This window comes from Salvelinus namaycush, chromosome 27, assembly GCF_016432855.1.
Source record: "Salvelinus namaycush isolate Seneca chromosome 27, SaNama_1.0, whole genome shotgun sequence".
Lineage (NCBI taxonomy): Eukaryota > Metazoa > Chordata > Actinopteri > Salmoniformes > Salmonidae > Salvelinus > Salvelinus namaycush.
The window spans coordinates 15,375,618-15,394,758 of NC_052333.1; the positions used below are offsets into that span (position 1 = coordinate 15,375,618).

General features: G+C 46.4%; 2 protein-coding genes across 2 annotated transcripts in view; both read right to left on the reverse strand.

Annotated features, from left to right (window-relative positions):
• Positions 1 to 5,113: 5,113 nt before the first annotated feature.
• LOC120021968 (biotinidase-like) lies at positions 5,114 to 8,149 on the reverse strand. Its single transcript, XM_038965769.1, has 6 exons — positions 7,885 to 8,149; positions 7,373 to 7,522; positions 7,131 to 7,276; positions 6,612 to 6,789; positions 5,856 to 6,530; positions 5,114 to 5,439 (listed from the first exon to the last, which is right to left on the reverse strand). The coding sequence occupies exons 1-6, from the start codon at positions 8,125 to 8,127 to the stop codon at positions 5,173 to 5,175; spliced, it is 1,659 nt and encodes a 552-aa protein (XP_038821697.1). The 5' UTR covers positions 8,128 to 8,149; the 3' UTR covers positions 5,114 to 5,172.
• A 1,622-nt stretch (positions 8,150 to 9,771) lies between these two features.
• Positions 9,772 to 19,141, reverse strand: part of LOC120021969 (SH3 domain-binding protein 5-like) — a 19,334-nt gene continuing 9,964 nt past the window's right edge. Inside the window, exons 4-8 of the mRNA XM_038965770.1 lie at positions 14,166 to 14,330; positions 12,365 to 12,495; positions 11,808 to 11,850; positions 11,492 to 11,708; positions 9,772 to 11,405 (exon numbers count right to left, since the gene is read on the reverse strand). Of these exons, the coding sequence (XP_038821698.1) occupies positions 11,011 to 11,405; positions 11,492 to 11,708; positions 11,808 to 11,850; positions 12,365 to 12,495; positions 14,166 to 14,330 (951 nt within the window). The 3' untranslated portion in view covers positions 9,772 to 11,010. The remainder of the gene's footprint in view (positions 11,406 to 11,491; positions 11,709 to 11,807; positions 11,851 to 12,364; positions 12,496 to 14,165; positions 14,331 to 19,141) is intronic.

Genomic DNA, 19,141 nt, shown 5'->3' on the forward strand with positions numbered 1-19,141 from the left:
ACACTTACCCAGGCGACTATTTTGGTTTTGCTTATAAAAGACAAGAATCCCCTAGACTGTGGCTCATACCGCCCTATAAGCCTTTTGTGCTGCGATTATAAAATTCTCACTAAGGTCCTTTCAAGACAGTGATGCCTAATATAATTAACTCGGACCAAACTGGATTTATCTCCGGTAAGCAATCTTTCTATAATATGCGCCAGCTATTTAATGTTCTTTATTCTGCCCACTCAACTCTACATCCAGAGGTTGTAATCTCTCTAGATGCTGAAAATCCTTTCAACCAGGTTGAGTGGGAATATCTAGTTACAGTACTAGAGAGATTTGAGTTTGGCCCGTCATTCCTTTCCTGGATTAAGATGTACTCATCCCCAGTGGCTTCTGTTCGCACCAACAATGTTACCTCCAGCTACTTCCCTCTCAGGGCAGGGGGGGCAGGCAGGGTTGCTGTTTATTCCATTTCCTATTTGATATGGCTATTGAGCCTCTTGCTATCGCCCTGTGGGCGGAGGAAAGGATTATTAAGGGAATATTAAGGGGCAACATAACTCACTAGGTGTCCTTATACTGTATGCAGACAATCTTCTTTTATACATCTCTAACCCTGTGAAGTCTATTCCCTATCTCCTGGACATGGTGAAGCCCCAAAATTGACCTCGCTAGAAGCCTGTGTTTCAGACATAAGGAAGTGGATGGCTGTAAACTTTCTACTTTTAAACTCGGACAAAACAGAGATGCTTGTTCTAGGTCCCAAGAAACAAAGAGATCTTCTGTTGAATCTGACAATTAATCTTGATGGTTGTAAAGTCATCTCAAATAAAACTGTGAAGGACCTCGGTGTTACTCTGGACCCTGATCTCTCTTTTGACGAACATATCAAGACTGTTTCAAGGACAGCTTTTTTCCATCTACGTAACATTGCAAAAATCAAACTTTCTGTCCAAAAATGATGCAGAAAAATTAATCCATGCTTTTGTTACTTCTAGGTTAGACTACTGCAATGCTCTACTTTCCGGCTACCCGGGTAAAGCACTAAATAAACTTCAGTTAGTGCTAAATATAGAATCCTGACTAGAACCAAAAGATTAGATCATATTACTCCAGTGCTAGCCTCCCTACACTGGCTTCCTGTTAAGGCAAGGGCTGATTTCAAGGTTTTACTGCTAACCTACAAAGCATTACATGGGCTTGCTCCTACCTATCTTTCCGATTTGGTCCTGCCGTACATACGGTCACAAGACGCAGGCCTCCTAATTGTCCCTAGAATTTCTAAGCAAACAGCTGGAGGCAGGGCTTTCTCCTATAGAGCTCCATTTTTATGGAATGGTCTGCCTACCCATGTAAGAGATGCAGACTCGGTCTCAACTTTTAAGTCTTTACTGAAGACTCATCTCTTCAGTGGGTCATATGATTGAGTGTAGTCTGGCCCAGGAGTGTGAAGGTGAATGGAAAGGCTCTGGAGCAACGAACCGCCCTTGCTGTCTCTGCCTGGCCGGTTCCCCTTTCTCCACTGGGATTCTCTGCCTCTAACCCTATTACAGGGGCTGAGTCACTGGCTTACTGGTGCTCTTTCATGCCGTCCCTAGGAGGGGTGCGTCACTTGAGTGGGTTGAGTAACTGACGTGATCTTCCTGTCTGGGTTGGCGTCCCCCCTTGGGTTGTGCCGTGGCGGAGATCTTTGTGGGCTATACTCGGCCTTGTCTCAGGATGGTAAGTTGGTGGTTGAAGATATCCCTCTAGTGGTGTGGGGGCTGTGCTTTGGCAAAGTGGGTGGGGTTATATCCTTCCTGTTTGGCCCTATCCGGGGGTATCATCGGATGGGGCCACAGTGTCTCCTGACCCCTCCTGTCTCAGCCTCCAATATTTATGCTGCAGTAGTTTATGTGTCGGGGGGCTAGGGTCAGTTTGTTATATCTGGAGTACTTCTCCTGTCTTATCCGGTGTCCTGTGTGAATTTAAGTATGCTCTCTAATTCTCTTTTCCTCTTTCTTTCTCTCTTTCTCTCGAAGGACCTGAGCCCTAGGACCATGCCTGATGATTACCTGGCCTGATGACTCCTTGCTGTCCCCAGTCCACCTGGTCGTGCTGCTGCTCCAGTTTCAACTGTTCTGCCTGCGGCTATGGAACCCTGGCCTGTTCACCGGACGTGCTACCTGTCCCAGACCTGCTGTTTTCAACTCTCTAGAGACAGCAGGAACAGTAGAGATACTCTTAATGATCGGCTATGAAAAGCCAACTGACATTTACTCCTGAGGTGCTGAGTTGCTGCACCCTCGACAACTACTGTGATTATTATTATTTGACCATGCTGGTCATTTATGAACATTTGAACATCTTGGCCATGTTCTGTTATAATCTCCACCCGGCACAGCCAGAAGAGGACTGGCCACCCCTCATAGCCTGGTTCCTTCCTAGGTTTTGGCCTTTCTAGGGAGTTTTTCCTAGCCACCGTGCTTCTACACCTGCATTGCTTGCCTGTTTGGGGTTTTAGGCTGGGTTTCTGTACAGCACTTTGAGATATCAGCTGATGTAAGAAGGGCTATATAAATACAATTGATTTGATTTGATTTGACATGAAACAAGATTTTGGGACATTCTCTGGTTATAAGTTATAACTAACAAAAAGTGTGCTCCTCCCCATTAATCAGTTAGCAAAAGGAATTGGGTATGCCAATTTCCCATTTAAGGTGGAGCATCAGGTCTTTACTTATTTGGGGATAAAGGTCACATGCTCATTTGAGGATCTGTTTAAACATAACTTCAAAACCCTCCTGGAGCACATTAAGCAGGATTTCATAAGGTGGTCGTCTCTTCCCATTTCACTAGCAGGTCGCATTCATTCTGTTAAGATGACTGTACTACCTAGGTTTTTGTACTTATTCCAAACTATTCCCATTTTCCTGACAAAGTTGATGTTCAAACAACTGGACAGCTGCATTTCCAACTTCATTTGGAATAAGTCGAATCCAAGAATGAGAAAGGTATATCTAGAGAGACCTAAGCCTGCAGGCGGGCTGGCCTTCCCAATTTTTTACACTATTACTGGTCAGCAAATATATCTAAATGTGTTTATTGGGTTTCTACACTTGAAAACAAGGACGGCCCAACTTGGGCTATCATAGAGTTACAGTCAAGCCTTCCAACTTCTCCGGTCTCGCTCCTGTGCTCCCCACTGCCCATTAATTAACATTGACACCCATGTTTTGAATCCCATTGTTAAGAACTCCCTTAAAATCTGGTCCCAATTCCGAAGTCACTTTAGCCTTAAACAAGCAAGCGGCTTCTCTCCATTAACATCTAATCATCTTTTCCCAGCATCACAAATTGACACGGCATTCCAGTTCTGGCATAGGAATGGTCAGTTTTTTTGTGACATATTTGTTGATAACACATTCGTCTCATTCGATACTCTGAGGGTTGACCATAAAATTCACAATACCCACTTTTTTTTAGATACCTGCAAACTCGCAGCTTTGCCCAAAAACATTTCCCTTCATTTCCACTCGAGCCCACTAAGTGTTCAGTCGAGTGGTGCTTAGATCTTAACCCTTATCTGAAGGGCACAATCTTCCGACTATACGACATAATACGGAACATTAATCTGTCTTCCTTTGCAAATACAAAATCTGCATGGGAGCAAGACATAGGTGGCGAGCTACCCGATGATATATGGCAACAAAGTATTGAGTGTATTCACACATCATCATTTTGCATAAGGCATGGGCTTATTCAGTTTAAGGTTTTGCACCGTCTCCATTACTCAAATGGCAGTTTGGCAAAAATATACCCAAATGTTGACCCGAAGTGTTTGAGATGCCACCAGAGTCCAGCGACTGTGGGGCACATGTTTTGGTCATGCCAGTCTTTGAGTGGCCTATCGGATCCCATTTTTGAGGCATTCTCACATATGTGTAAAACAACTGTTAGCCCCAACCCGGGTCACTGCCATTTCTGGGGTACTTCTCCTAGACCAGAATGCTACCATGCATCAGGCAAATGCGTAAGCGTTTGCCTCGCTGGTAGCTCACCGCCTTGTCCTCTTTCACTGGAAGTCTGCAAAATCACCCTCCTTTATGCAGTAGGTTAAGGAGGTGATGTCATCTCTGCCTCTGGAGAAGGTTAGGTACACGGTGCATGGGTCCTGACAAAAGTTAGACTTAACCTGGTCTCCATTAATTAATAGAACATGTGGAGAGCCTGTCTTTTACTTAGTGTAACTTGAATAGTTTGGTAAGCAGTCATGTCTGTTCTAGTGGCCATTTGTGCTAATAATAATTTCTTTCTTTCCCATAGTGATTGTTTCTATTACTGTTTGTTTCTGTCTTTCTTTCCTATTTAACTTACTTTTATAGATGCCTTGGTGAGTGGGTGGTTTGGTGGGAGGGTGGTTGGTTTTAGTGAGACAGAACATATCTCATTCCTGAGCGGTATGACGGCTGCGTGGTTCCATGGTGTTTATACTTGCGTACTATTGTTTGTACAGATGAACGTGGTACCTTCAGGCGTTTGGAAATTGCACCCAAGGATGAACCAGACTTGTGGAGGTCTACAATTTTTTTTCTGAGGTCTTGGCTGATTTCTTTTGATTTTCCCATGATGTCAAGCAAAGAAGCACTGAGTTTGAAGGTAGGTCTTGAAATACATCCACAGGTACACCTCCTATTGACTCAAATTATGTAAATTATCCTATCAGAAGCTTCTAAAGCCATGACATAATTTTCTGTCATTTTCCAAGCTGTTTAAAGGCACAGTCAACTTAGTGTATGTAAACTTCTGACCCACTGGAATTGTGATACAGCGAATTATAAGTGAAATAATCTGTCTGTAAACAATTGTTGGAAAAATGACTTGTGTCATGCACAAAGTCAATGTCCTAACCGACTTGCCAAAAGTATAGTTTGTTAACAAGATATTTTTGGAGTGGTTGAAAAAAGAGTTTTAATGACTACAACCTAAGTGTATGTAAACTTCCGACTTCAACTGTATATATATATATATATTTATATATATATAAAAAAGAAAAGTTAATCACATATTATTTGGCGTACCCCTGTACCCCAGTTTGGGGATAGCTGCTTTAGATGATACAGAAACGGTACCGAGAACAAAGAGGTTGGAGAACATATATTTACTTTATTTTCTCTCTCTCGCTCTCACACTCACACACACACCCTAGTCCTGGTCGTACACTCTGCCGTAGAGACATGCGGTCACCAGTCCGACGGACATCCCTGAGTGTTCCATGGTCACTCGGCCATCTGTGGTCTTCTCGATCCGGTCGGGTCGATCTACAACCATGCCACTACCTAGCAACGACGGGTAAACGTAACGCGTTCCGAACTTCCCCTCCAACCGGAAGTCCACTCTAGACTCTGCCTCCTCCACTCCCTTTCCACAGGAGCTGACCTCCGACCCCGAGCACCGGACCAACGCACACACCTGGAGGGTGAAGGGTTAATCATCAATCATTGATACCATGAGACGACTAGGTGAAAAATCTGTCAATGTGCCCTTGAGCAAGGCACTAATTGCTAATTGCATCTGTAAGTAGCTCTGGATAAGAGCATCTGCTAAATGACTAAAACTGAAAGGAACTTGAAGACTTAAATAAAAAATGTAAAACATTGCAAGTATGCACAAGGCAGGATCCCTACCAGTTCCAAATGTAAGCTGTAATCAGAGTTGGGGTCAATTCCATTTCAATTCCAGTCAATTCAGAAAGTTAACCAAACTCAAAAATTGAAGAAAATTTGAATTTAAATGTCAGTGTACTTCCTGAATTGACTGGAATTTAAATGGATTTGACCCTACCCCTGGTTGTAATGCATGCGTGTAATGTAAATGTTTCTCCCTACCTGTATGGCGAAGTGTCCATCAGCCGTGTGATTGCCAGCGAATGCCCCTAGAGCATAGAGCTCCGTATTGCCACCCTGTGGGGACCGTCGGTACTGCAGATGGCAGCAGAGAGGACCGTCACACACAGTCAGCTGGCCCTCTGAACCATGCAGCAGGACGAAGGAGAATGGGTCACACATCATAGAGGAGATGAAGTGAGAGGGGGATGGGGAGGGATTGGGAGAGAGGGTAGGAAGAGAAGCAGAGAGAGGTTCAACCTCACCCTCTCCTCCTGTCTCCCCCTGCCCCTTTGCCTCACCCTCTTCTCCTATCTGCCCCTTTGCCTCACCCTTTCCTCCTGTCTCCCCCTGCCCCTTTGCCTCACCCTTTCCTCCTGTCTCCCCCTGCCTCTTTGCCTGCTTCTGTGTTGCCAGCCAGTCACTGTCCAGTACAGGTATCCTCAACACCAGCAGCTTCCCCTCCTCTAGCTTCCCAGGGTGGTGGAAGGCGTGGTGATAGATGGAAGTACTAGGGGTGAAGATGCCGCTGCCCGTCATAGCCTTGCTGTCATGCCTGAGGTTAGCTGCCAGCAGAGTGACGTTAGCTCCCAGACTGACCGCTCTCTGGATCTGAACCGCTGTTAGTAGAGGAAGCAGATTCATCCAGGCCGTGGGGAAGATCATCTGTCTGATACCCTGAGAGAGATGAAGACAAACATTAAGACTTTTGATGAATTCATTTGCATCCATAATGAAACATTGTGCGACTTTGTGTACCTTCTCCAGTAGTCTGACAGTAGGGTCGTGAAACAGGATGTCAAAGCAGGTGAACACTCCAAACTGTCCGGCGAACGGCGTGTCAAAGGTCACCACCTCTAGTCTGGGCGGGGTATCAAATTCCTTCTCGAAGAACAGGTTTTGTTTGTGGTAGCGAGCCACCAGGGAACCATCAGACCTGCAGTGAATGGGAAAACCAAATGTATTTTCATCTATATAACCCAAATCCTTTTGTAAAAATAATACAATTATTAATTTTAAAAATATATTTTTTAAGACCTATAGAGAATGGTTGAGAATGGTTGAAAGCTCTTCTTAACAATAAAGCAAAAACATGATTCCAAGTCACTTCTGTATAACTCTAAAAAGCTTTAGGAAATCAATACAAATGCAATATCATGTAATTCCCCCTATTCCAAGAGAAGCTCGGAGTACCTGAAGCTCTTCCTGTACAATGCATTCTTTTCTCACAGGATCAAGAAACGTGTTTAAAAGTGAAACAACCCATTTACCACCAACCTGAAGACTACATCTGTGTTGAACTGCCAGTGCCCGTCGGGGGGGCAGGTGGGGTGAGAGGTCAGAGGGCAGGGCTGGAGGTCAGGCATGTTGGCCACCAGGTATAGTTGGTGACGTCGAGCCATGCAGCTCAAACTCTGGAGGACCTGAGAGAGAACAGGGCAGAACACACATTAACATTGATGACATTAGACATGGATCCACAGTGGTAAGTAAAGGTGTGTGCACGTGCGTGCGTATACCTCAGTGTTATTGTGTCTGTCAGGCTGTGTACAGGGGTTCCAGTCCTCCGTCAGTGGGTCAGGGATGGTCTCTAGGTAACCAGAGATGGACAGACGACTGAAGTTGAACCCATGGATACCGTCCTCTGGAAATACTATGATCTGAGCCCCCTGGAAGAGAGAGTCAGAGAGAGTGTCTATGTTTGCTTTGGCAATGTATAACACTTTCCATGCCAATGAATCCTTTTGAATTAGAAAGAGAGAGACAAAGAGAGAGAGGGATGTGGAGGTTGTATCTCTATGTGTGTTGTGATGGAACAGTAACATGTGATAGAAAGGGGTAAATGGAGCTGTAAAGCTATTAACTCAAGAACTTCAGACTGATGTTTATCCTCCTTGTCAAAGGCAAGTCTTATCCAGTCCTTGAGAGCTTATCTGCAGGGTATGCGGGCTTTGTTCCAGCCCTGCATTAACAAATCTAGTTCTATTAATTGAAAGAGAAGACCATCTCCCAGTCCCACAGGTGTACCTACCTGTTCCGCTGCCCGCGCGGCCTGCTCCTCATAGACCTTCAGGTTCCTCATCATGTGCTCGAGCGCCGCGGCCCGAGACAGAGGCACGTGCGGCTCTGGGTTCAAAATCACCTGGTGCTCGTAGACTGCGGCCACGTAAGATGGACTGGGAGTCCCCTCTGTCCTGTCCCCAGCCCGGGTTAACGTTACCGGGGACAGATGGAGAACAGCAACCACCACTGCCAGGTAGACACGGAGGGACATGGCAGAATGACCAGTGCCCAGGAACTTCTGACTTATTATAGAGGACCGATGAGTACGAGTTCAATGGTCACAGTCCAAATTCTCAACATTCGTACCTTGAGGCTGGTCATCTCTCCTCATCCTTAGGGTTACAGCAGTTCACAACACACTCTCCATTCGCTAACAGTTTTACATACACACACACACAAACTCAAGGTCACAGCTGGCACAACACACACACAGGCTAATGGCTACACACCCACGCAGTACATATACACCCACAGAATTACTTTCACACACAAACATGAATTCATGGAAAGTCCTTATAAGGTCTTCCAGAACCTAAATACACACCAGCTTGGGAACAGATATTACAAGGACAGACACACAAAATACACAATCAAAGTACAGAGTGGTTTGGTAGTTGATGGGGAAAGAAAGGAATTGAGAAGTGTTGATGAAATGGATGGAACTATGACTGTATTGATGAAATAAAAGAACATTCAGAGAGTTGTTGAAAATGAATAAACTATGACTGGGTTGATGAAATAAACATGTTATGGAAAATACTATGAGTTGGGGTATGTACTGAGTAGAGGAGTTTAGTAGGGGTATTGATGTTCAGTTGGGGATAGGAATAATTAGCTGTTATTGAAGACTGCTTTTTTAACCATTATTTTTGTATTATTGTAGTTGTATGATTAGAGTTTTTTTAATACATATATATATTTGTATTTATTTATTACCTTTCACCTTTTAGAACCCTTTAGAAACTATTGTATTGTTTTAGAAGGTAAGACTACTTTCCTGTTATTAAAAGTGTTTCTCATAAAATGATATTGGCATAGTGAAGCCCTAAGGAGGTTTAGGTGAAAGCCCTGAGGGTATCTTGAATTTACATTTATAATGTTGGCATGAATTTTTATAATAAACTAGAAATGGAATCAACTTTGCTTTGATGTTCCAAACCTGGAGTCGTCAAAGAGTCATACAAGTGCATGTTGTTATCTTACTTCTAATTCATTTGATCAATTGAGGATTTTGAGAATCTGATTAATTAATTGGGAATCATACATTCTGGAATAAAGGGACCTAGTACCAGACTATAGTACTAGGACGTTGGTAGGAGTCTGTGAAGGATTTAACCTAGGCCTTGCCAGACAGGAGAGATTATCCTTATAATGTCTAAGGTTGAGCATGTTAGGTTGAGAAGGAGTTAGGCAGCATAGGCACTAGGCTCTGGGGATTGCCCGCTAAGGCCCTTATCGCCTAGGTTGAGATATGGTTCCTAGCTGTGGCCAGCCTAATGATTAGGTTGTGCAGCCTCTATCAGGCCTTTTAGGACTGAGACAGGGAATAACTGACTGATTTGGGATAGGCAGATCCGGTTTGGATTCCAGCCCAGAAAAGTGCACACACACAGACAGGGAGTCTGAGAACTCTGACTCAAGTCATGAGATAACACTGCACCAGCTGAGAGAGTATCAGGACGAAAACTCTCTCGCCAGCGTGTGTGTGTCAGGTAGTGTTTGTTTACATCCATTAGCATTGAGGGAGTGACACAATGGTGACTTTGGGGTTAAAGTGTGTGAGTGTGTTGGGGGCAGGTTCCTGTTTGTGAGGCTACAGTGCGTCAGTGTCAGACACACACAGACACACACAATGAAGTGTCAGGACGTGTTTTATTCTAAGAACAGATGCATAGTGTAGGTCAGAGACACAGAGCATAAATATAGACTCTCTCTCTACTGGAGTCAGACTGTGCTCTCCCCATACACCATACAGGAGTAATACACCAACACTACAACTGCACTGAAACAGTCTCTACACACACTGTCGCCCTACCTACCACGCATAGCGACACACACAAACATGTACAACACATAGTAATTGCAAACAACCCCAGTCAGTCTATGTGAGGCAGAAAAACTGCAGGAACATGCTGTTCCTCTGACACACAAGCACACTCGCTGAGACCAGGGTAACCTCTGCCCCTCACACACGTTGTGGGATCAGGGGAGCCGGGGGCTCAACAGCCATATTTACATATCTCTCTCCAGGGTCATTCCAACATGTCACAATAGTGAAAACTCCCGCCAGCTTACACCAATCAACAGCTTTTAAATCCATGACAGTGAGTGTGCAAGTCCACCCTTTTTGGAGAATCGGGCCATAGCAATGTCTCTTTCACACCCTTCCTTCATTCGGAGTGTTTTAAGGTGTAGACAATAGACTTGCCTGGCTATGATCCCCCACAATCCCCAAGTTTATTTCCCCTTCCAGGTTATTCCAGATCAGTTCTGGGCAAGATCCAAAATGGCACCCTATTGCCACTATTCCTTATCTCCTATGCATGGAATAGGGTGTGATTACAGATTTGTTCCTGGAGTGAATAAAACACATTGTAATGTTACTGAAGTTCATAGAAAGGCTCAGAGTTAGAGTTCAGGCTTAAAGGTCATGAGTCAAGGGTCAAGGGTAAGAGGTGAAGCTGTCTGTCCGTTAGGCGCTGTTGGTCTGGAGGATGGTGAGGTTGGGAATATGGGTTGTAGTGGCGGAGCTGGAGATCGTCTTGGGGTCATCCTTGGGGTCGTCGTTCCCAGGATGCAGTGGGTGTGTTATTGTCAGGGTCAGCTTACTTAGACCTGACTCCAACTTCTGCTCTGCGCCCTCTGCTCTGTCCCCTACACACACACACACACACACACACACACACACACACACACACACACACACACACACACACACACTCACACTCACACTCACACTCACACTCACACTCACACACACACACACACACACAAAAGCAGAGTTAATGGTGAATAAACTTGTTTTCTAACATACAATCCTATAAACAGTAGCCCAACAATAATCCAAACAATTATCACATTTATAGACACAAAGTCACCGGAACACACACACACACACACCTCTTTCCTGGTCGCAGTCTGGGGAGGAGGCTCCACTGCACTGGGAGCGGGGGCCGAGGAGAGGAGATCCACACCTCGACTCTGGGCTTAGCCAGCCGCCAGGACTGGGTCCCTCCATGGCACTGGGACAGGACGAGGACATGAGGGATGGGCAGGGGGAGAGGTAGGCAGAGGGGGTGGAGAATGAGGGGTAGGAGCAGGGCTGGTCCAGAGGGGTGGAGGGGTAGGGAGAAGAGGAGGAGGGGTAGGAGCAGGGCAGGTCCAGAGGGGTGGAGGGGTAGGGAGAAGAGGAGGAGGAAGAGGAGTGTGTTTTTGTCTCTTCCTCTGATCCACCACCGTTACCGCCTTCATCAAACGTCACAGATGCCACTGGAAAACACACATAAATTAACATACACAAAGATGTACACATTAAAACCTGGCTGTGTGCACGTATGTGTGTGTGTGACACTCACTGGACAGTCCATCTGACTCCATCTTGAAGTTGGTGATGTCCTCATTTCCCCCCTCCCCCTCAGCCCCCACGCCCCTCCCTCTGGTTCCCATGGTGATGGAGTGTCGCCGGGAGTGGATCTCCTCGGAGATGGTCTCTAGGTTACGCAGCGTTGTGCGGTATTCTGCCTTGGCAACGGTCAGCTTGGCCTGAAACTGGTCTACGTGTCGTCTTAGTTGCTGAGAGAGAGAAGAAAGTATGGACGTTACACACACAGGGTGTTACAACACACAAACAACTTGTTGTGTATCTATGGCAACAATAAACACTGTACATACCTCAAGTTGTAGGTAGTATTTTGCCTTCAGTTCAAAATATGGCCTGCAGGTGGAGATAGAGAGAGCGGGGGAGAGAGAAGGCGAGAGAGAGAGAGAGCGGGGGAGAGGGAGAAGGCGAGAGCGCGAGAGAGAGAGATTTGAGTCAGTAGTTCTTTCAGGGCGCTGTATAGTCGTCATAGCAACCATGAACCTCTGGAAAAATAACACTCCACCTCCAACAGCTGCTACATTCCACAGGCCCTTAAGGGAAACACACACTTCGCCCAAACTCACACACAGTACAAACACACACACACACACTACCCCCAAAATCTCACACACACACATACAATCACACACACATACCTACACTACGCCCAAACTCATACACAGCAGGCACAGGCCTACCCGGCCAACATCTGCAGGTCATCACATTCAGCAACGAGAGGCCCAAGATAGGGGCGGCTGAGTGTGTGTATCGCTCTTTATCTTCTCAGCTAGTCAGTCACATTAACAGGACCAAAACACACACACACACACACACACACACACACACACACACACACACACACACACACCTGGACTTGTTGATGGTGCGTTTTAGTTTCTTCTCCAGCTGTCTCATATGACTGATGCAGGCGTTGTAGTGGTTCGCCGTCTTTCTGTGCTCTAATTCGCTACGAGTCCTCGCCGTCTCCGCCTCCATCACCTGCAACAGCCAATAGGGTGGAAAGTCAGTCTTTGGTGTGTGTGCTTTGATCTATTCCACCAAGATCAAGCTACTACTACTACTAATAGCAACGCGCATGCCCCGCCCACCTGAGGATCTGTCTTTGTCAGCCATTTATTTCCTGTGTTTGAGGGGTGCAAAATCTACTTGTCTCTTATATCTTGCTGGATTGATTGCTTTCATTTACTCTGGCAATTCTTTCCAACTCTTCTTTGTGCCATTTGTTTTTTCCCGTTAACGTTACGATCGCAGAAACGTTTGTAATGACCTGTCAAACACACTGGTAATGGCTAAAATGGGCTCAATGGAATACATTGTCTTTCCGTTGCATCTATATAAGAACGGAAAAGCTTGGTCGCGGATTTAAAGCACCGTCTCTACACTTACATCACAAGAAAGAGAAGAAAGATCACTTTATTTTGGTGGCCGTTTTTTGTGCAATTTAAAAAAGTCATCATTTAATGGAGTTGAAATGTTTACAAATTAGATGCGCTGAAATGAAAGCAACTTCCTGAAATTAACACTCAGATTATAGTAGTATTATGTCTGATCTTGCAAACAATGTAAAGTATGTATAGATAGGTGTAATCTAGAGCTAAGCCTGTTGATTTTTTATCTGAGGGTATTCTGCTATTGACACACTTGTTGAATAATGCAACAGAACGTGACAACAACAGTAATTAATGAGGCAGTCGAGACAGCGCTTGTGAGTGCAGGTAGGCCTAGACAGACCAGGTTTTTGGTGGCTGCAGCCCTATTTCACCCCTTTAGGTTAGTTAACTTATTCATATAAACACAAATTAACCCGGTGTATTTATGCAAATGAGGCACATAACTTTATTTATTTTAACATTATTTTTTTTAAATACCTGAAACCATTATAAAATGTATATTTGAGTGCATAAAAAAAAAGTTAAATGTGACAATAAATTGAACACCTGAATTCCCACCTGTAACGGCAGCCTTCCCTCTCTTCACGAGAAGAGAGGGTGTAAACAGGGATCGGACCAAGACGCAGCGTAGTTGGTGCTCAACATATTTAATTCTGATAAACAGTGAACACTTAACAATTACAAAATAAAAAAAAGTGGCAAACCGATACAGTCCTAGCTGGTGCAGAGAAAACACAGAGACAGGAAACAACCACCCACAAACCCCAACACAAAACAAGCCACCTATATATGATTCCCAATCAGAGACAACACAAAACACCTGCCTCTGATTGAGAACCATATTAGGCCAAACATAGAAACATAGAAACAGACAAACTAGACACACAACATAGAATGCCCACCCAGCTCACGTCCTGACCAACACTAAAACAAGCAAAACACACAAGAACTATGGTCAGAACGTGACACCACCAAAATCCCTGAACTCCATTCACTATTTGTCTGTGCCAGTAAAATGTTTTTTTGTCCTATAATTCCGTCAATATCTGATGTATTTTAAAAATTCTAAAGGTTTGGAGTATCTTCATCCATTGTCCAACTGTTGTATTTATTAGACTTGTTTTTAAACCTTTTAACAATTTTGATGACCATTGCTACTACAAATGCCTAATGAAGCTAAGCAAGCTAACAAACCCAGTCGGTCATAGTCTGCACACACTGTGGCTTTCCAGGACCAAGAGTTGTGTGTTTACCCACCCTGTTGGTGGCGTGGTTGAGCATCTCCTGCCAGGCTGAATCAAACTGTCTGCTGTCCTCCTCCAGGAGTCTCTCCTCTGCCAGGGCGATGGTCTCTTTAGCCGCCCGCAGGATCTCTACCGCCCTCTGGAACTCCCCCGTCGCCCTCTGGGCCTCTAGCTGGGCCTGGGGAGGTAATGAATACTTTAATGTACTTTAATGAATACCTGAATGCTTTAGTTAACGGGGAATTTACTTTGCACGATCCCTCTTGCAAAAATAGGTTTCTAACCTTCTGGTTATTATTCCTGGTTAGATAAAAAACAGGCAGGGGGAGGAGAGGGGATGATGGTGGGGAGGAGAGGGGATGATGGTGGGGAGGAGAGGGGATGATGGTGGGGAGGAGAGGGGATGATGGTGGGGAGGAGAGGGGATGATGGTGGGGAGGAGAGGGGATGATGGTGGGGAGGAGAGGGGATGATGGTGGGGGGGGGGTGGGTAGGAAAGCAGAGGAGAGGACAGGGAGGGGGAAGAAAGCAGAGGAGAGGACAGGGTGGGGGAGGAAAGCAGAGGAGAGGACACGGAGGGGGAGGAAAGCAGAGGAGAGGACAGGTGAAGGAAAGCAGAGGAGAGGACAGGGAGGGGGAGAAAAGCAAAGGAGAGGACAGGGAGGGGGAGGAAAGCAGAGGAGAGGACAGGGAGGGGGAGGAAAGCAGAGGAGAGGACAGGGAGGGGGGAGGAAAGCAGAGGAGAGGACAGGGAGGGGGAGGAAAGCAGAGGAGAGGACAGGGAGGGGGGAGGAAAGCAGAGGAGAGGACAGGGAGGGGGAGGAAGCAGAGGAGAGGACAGGGGGGAGGGGAAAGCAGAGGAGTGGACAGGGAGGGGGGAGAAAAGCAGAGGAGAGGACAGGGAGGGGGAGGAAAGCAAAGGAGAGGACAGGGAGGGGGGAGGAAAGCAGAGGAGAGGACAGGGAGGGTGGAGGAAAGCAGAGGAGAGGACAGGTGGAGGAAAGCAGAGGAGAGGACAGGTGGAGGAAAGCGGAGGAGAGGACAGGTGGAGGAAAGCAGAGGAGAGGACAGGTGGAGGAAAGCAGAGGAGAGGACAGGTGGAGGAAAGCAGAGGAGAGGACAGGTGGAGGAAAGCAGAGGAGAGGACAGGGAGGGGGAGGAAAGCAGAGGAAAGGACAGGGAGGGGGAGGAAAGCAGAGGAGAGGACAGGGAGGGGAGGGGGAGGAAAGCAGAGGAGAGGACAGGGAGGGGAGGGGGAGGAAAGCAGAGGAGAGGACAGGGTGGGGAGGGGGAGGAAAGCGGAGGAGAGGACAGGTGAAGGAAAGCAGAGGAGAGGACAGGTGGGGGAAAGCGGAGGAGAGGACAGGTGGAGGAAAGCGGAGGAGAGGACAGGTGGAGGAAAGCAGAGGAGAGGACAGGTAGGGTGGAGGAAAGCAGAGGAGAGGACAGGGAGGGGGAGGAAAGCAGAGGAGAGGACAGGGGGGGGAGCAGAGGAGAGGACAGGGAGGGGGAGGAAAGCGGAGGAGAGGACAGGTGGAGGAAAGCAGAGGAGAGGACAGGTGGAGGAGAGGACAGGGAGGGGGAGGAAAGCAGAGGAGAGGACAGGGAGGTGGAGGAGAGGAGAGGAGAGGACAGGGAGGGGGAGGAAAGCAGAGGAGAGGACAGGGAGGGGGAGGAGAGGAGAGGACAGGGAGGGGGAGGAAAGCAGAGAAGAGGACAGGGAGGGGGAGGAAGCAGAGGAGAGGACAGGGAGGGGGAGGAAAGCAGAGGAGAGGACAGGGAGGGGGAGGAAAGCAGAGGAGAGGACAGGGAGGCGGAGGAGAGGAGAGGAGAGGACAGGGAGGGGGAGGAAAGCAGAGGAGAGGACAGGGAGGGGGGAGGAAAGCAGAGGAGTAGAAGAAGAAAGACTGAGTACTTTAGTGTTCTGGATTCTCCGAAGCGAGCAGCTTCACTACACAGGTTCTGTTGAAATAGGAATAGCTACTGTATTTAGGTCTATACAAACACACACACATACACACACGGAGCAGAGCAGCTGCTCATGATTGTTTAAAGTACTTAATCTCTTTCTGAACACAAGACGTTAGAGAGAGAGAGAGAGATGCTCAAGTTCAAATACAAACTAATTTCCATCACAAAGACCTGGTTTAATGAACCTCCATTCATCTCTTTCTCTCCATCCCCATTTCTCTCAACATCTCTCTCCATACCTTTCTTTTTGTGTATATACAGTGCCTTCGGAAAGTATTCAGACCCCTTGACTTTTTCCACATTTTGTTAGGTTACAGCCTTATTCTAAAATGTATTAAATAGTTGTTTTCCCTTTAATCCATTTTAGAATCAGACTGTAATGTAACAACATGTGGAAGAAGTCAAGGGGTCTGAATACTTTCTGAAGGCTCTGTATGTGTATGTTTCTCTCTGACAGCAGATTTTTAAAGAGCACCACAGACCCCTGCCCACCAGACAGCTCCCTTTGCCAGTACATAACAACAGCAAACTGTCATAGAAACCAGGAACCAACCCAGGGACCAATCCACCTAGAACACACACATGCACACGCACACGCACACACACACTCTCTGCCTGTATCAAACAGACAAACAGTCTTTGTTGGTATAGGATGCTGTTGAATTCTCAGTGGTGTCTCAAGGACATGTCCCCCCCACATTCTGAACTTGCATTTTTGTCCCCCCAGTTTTATCATTGGAATGTGATACGAAACGAGGCAACGGTGTGCTTTAGGACCATGTGGACGCCTCAGAGCAGTCGGGTAGGCTGTTTGGAGTGTTAATCCAACTGGATAAAACAAGTATAATAAAAAATAAAACTGTTATACCCCCCCACTTCTAAAACCAAAGTTGCGCCCCTGGTGTATTCACTGTCTCAGTCACATTCAAAGGTCTCCTTCAGAGTCAGACACTCACATGTGTCTAGATCTATACCAACTCACCAACAAGAGTTCATACACTCTACCCCAAGCAGGCTGAGGGCCCTAGTGAAGTGCTCTTGAAATAGACATACTATAGGAGTGATGGGTGTGTGAGTGAGTGTGTGAGCAGTTCTACAGTGTGAGAGTGCTAGGGTCTAAACAGAGCTTTCAGAGGTCAGGGGTTAAAGGTCAGGGGTTATCCAAACAGATAGCTAAGGAGAGCCATGATAACACTGTATGCCTAGGGGGGGGACCCTCCAGCACTACCCAGCAGACCCCCTCTGCCCCTACTCACTACCCCTCCCCAACACTCTAATAGGTGTTTTAACTCTCTCACTCTGGGTTAACAGGTTTATCTTGAGCTATCTCTCACTCTGGGGTTAACAGGTTTATCTTGAGCTATCTCTCACTCTGGGGTTAACAGGTTTATCTTGAGCTATCCCTCACTCTGGGGTTAACAGGTTTATATTGAGCTATCCCTCACTCTGGGGTTAACAGGTTTATCTTGAGCTATCCCTCACTCTGGGGTTAGCAGGTTTATCTTGAGCTATCCCTCACTCTGGGGTTAACAGGTTTATCTTGAGCTATCCCTCACTCTGGGGTTAACAGGTTTATCTTGAGCTATCCCTCACTCTGGGGTTAACAGGTTTATCTTGAGCTATCTCTCACTCTGGGGTTAGCAGGTTTATCTTGAGCTATCCCTCACTCTGGGGTTAACAGGTTTATCTTGAGCTATCTCTCACTCTGGAGTTAACAGGTTTATCTTGAGCTATCCCTCACTCTGGGGTTAACAGGTTTATCTTGAACTATCCCTCACTCTGGGGTTAACAGGTTTATCTTGAGCTATCCCTCACTCTGGGATTAACAGGTTTATCTTGAGCTATCCCTCACTCTGGGGTTAACAGGTTTATCTTGAGCAATCTCTCACTCTGGGGTTAACAGGTTTATCTTGAGCTATCCCTCACTCTGGGGTTAACAGGTTTATCTTGAGCTATCTCTCACTCTGGGGTTAACAGGTTTATCTTGAGCTATCTCTCACTCTGGGGTTAACAGGTTTATCTTGAGCTATCCCTCACTCTGGGGTTAACAGGTTTATCTTGAGCTATCTCTCACTCTGGGGTTAACAGGTTTATCTTGAGCTATCTCTCACTCTGGGGATAACAGGTTTATCTTGAGCTATCCCTCACTCTGGGGTTAACAGGTTTATCTTGAGCTATCTCTCACTCTGGGGTTAACAGGTTTATCTTGAGCTATCCCTCACTCTGGGGTTAACAGGTTTATCTTGAGCTATCTCTCACTCTGGGGTTAACAGGTTTATCTTGAGCTATCCCTCACTCTGGAGTTAACAGGTTTATCTTGAGCTATCCCTCACTCTGGGGTTAACAGGTTTATCTTGAGCTATCCCTCACTCTGGGGTTAACAGGTTTATCTTGAGCAATCCCTCACTCTGGCAGGGAAGAAGATATGAGATGGAGGGAGGAAAGGATGAAGGGAAGACGGGAGGGAGATGTTTTTCTCCTCTCGTAATTGACTCCGCACTTTCATTTTCTCTCTCCCCCCTCCCCCTTATCTCTCCCCCCTCCCCTTCTCTCTCTCCCTTCCCCCTTCTCTCTCTCCCCCTCCCCCTTCTCTCTCTCCCCCTCCCCCTTCTCTCTCTCACCCTCCCCCTTCTCTCTCTCTCCTGGACTACTTTATGGTCTCAACTAAAGACACCAGACACACAGTCGTATATTTAACAAAGACAAACCTTCAAACATCACAAATGATAGAACCTATTATGCCTGTGTGTGTGTGTGTGTGTGTGTGTGTGTGTGTGTGTGTGTGTGTGTGTGTGTGTGTGTGTGTGTGTGTGTGTGTGTGTGTGTGTGTGTGTGTGTGTGTGTGTGTGTGTGTGTGTGTGTGTGTGTGTGTGTTGGGTAAAGCACAAGCAAAGCATTCTCTCTCTGAACCACTGAAACTTTGTTAAGACAAATCCCACAATCCCCCAGCACAGGCACAGGAAGGGGCCAGGAACTCCCGCCTCTCTTGCTCTTACCTCAGGAAGTGTGTGTGTGTGT

Bases quoted from the DNA above. Each gene is read 5' to 3' on its own strand.
- LOC120021968 (XM_038965769.1), bottom strand. From the start codon at position 8,127: ATGTCCCTCCGTGTCTACCTGGCAGTGGTGGTTGCTGTTCTCCATCTG. The intron at 6,790-7,130 runs GTTGGTGGTAAA...CATTCACTGCAG, and splicing joins AACACAGATGTAGTCTTCAG to GTCTGATGGTTCCCTGGTGG. The intron at 6,531-6,611 runs GTACACAAAGTC...CATCTCTCTCAG, and splicing joins CTGTCAGACTACTGGAGAAG to GGTATCAGACAGATGATCTT.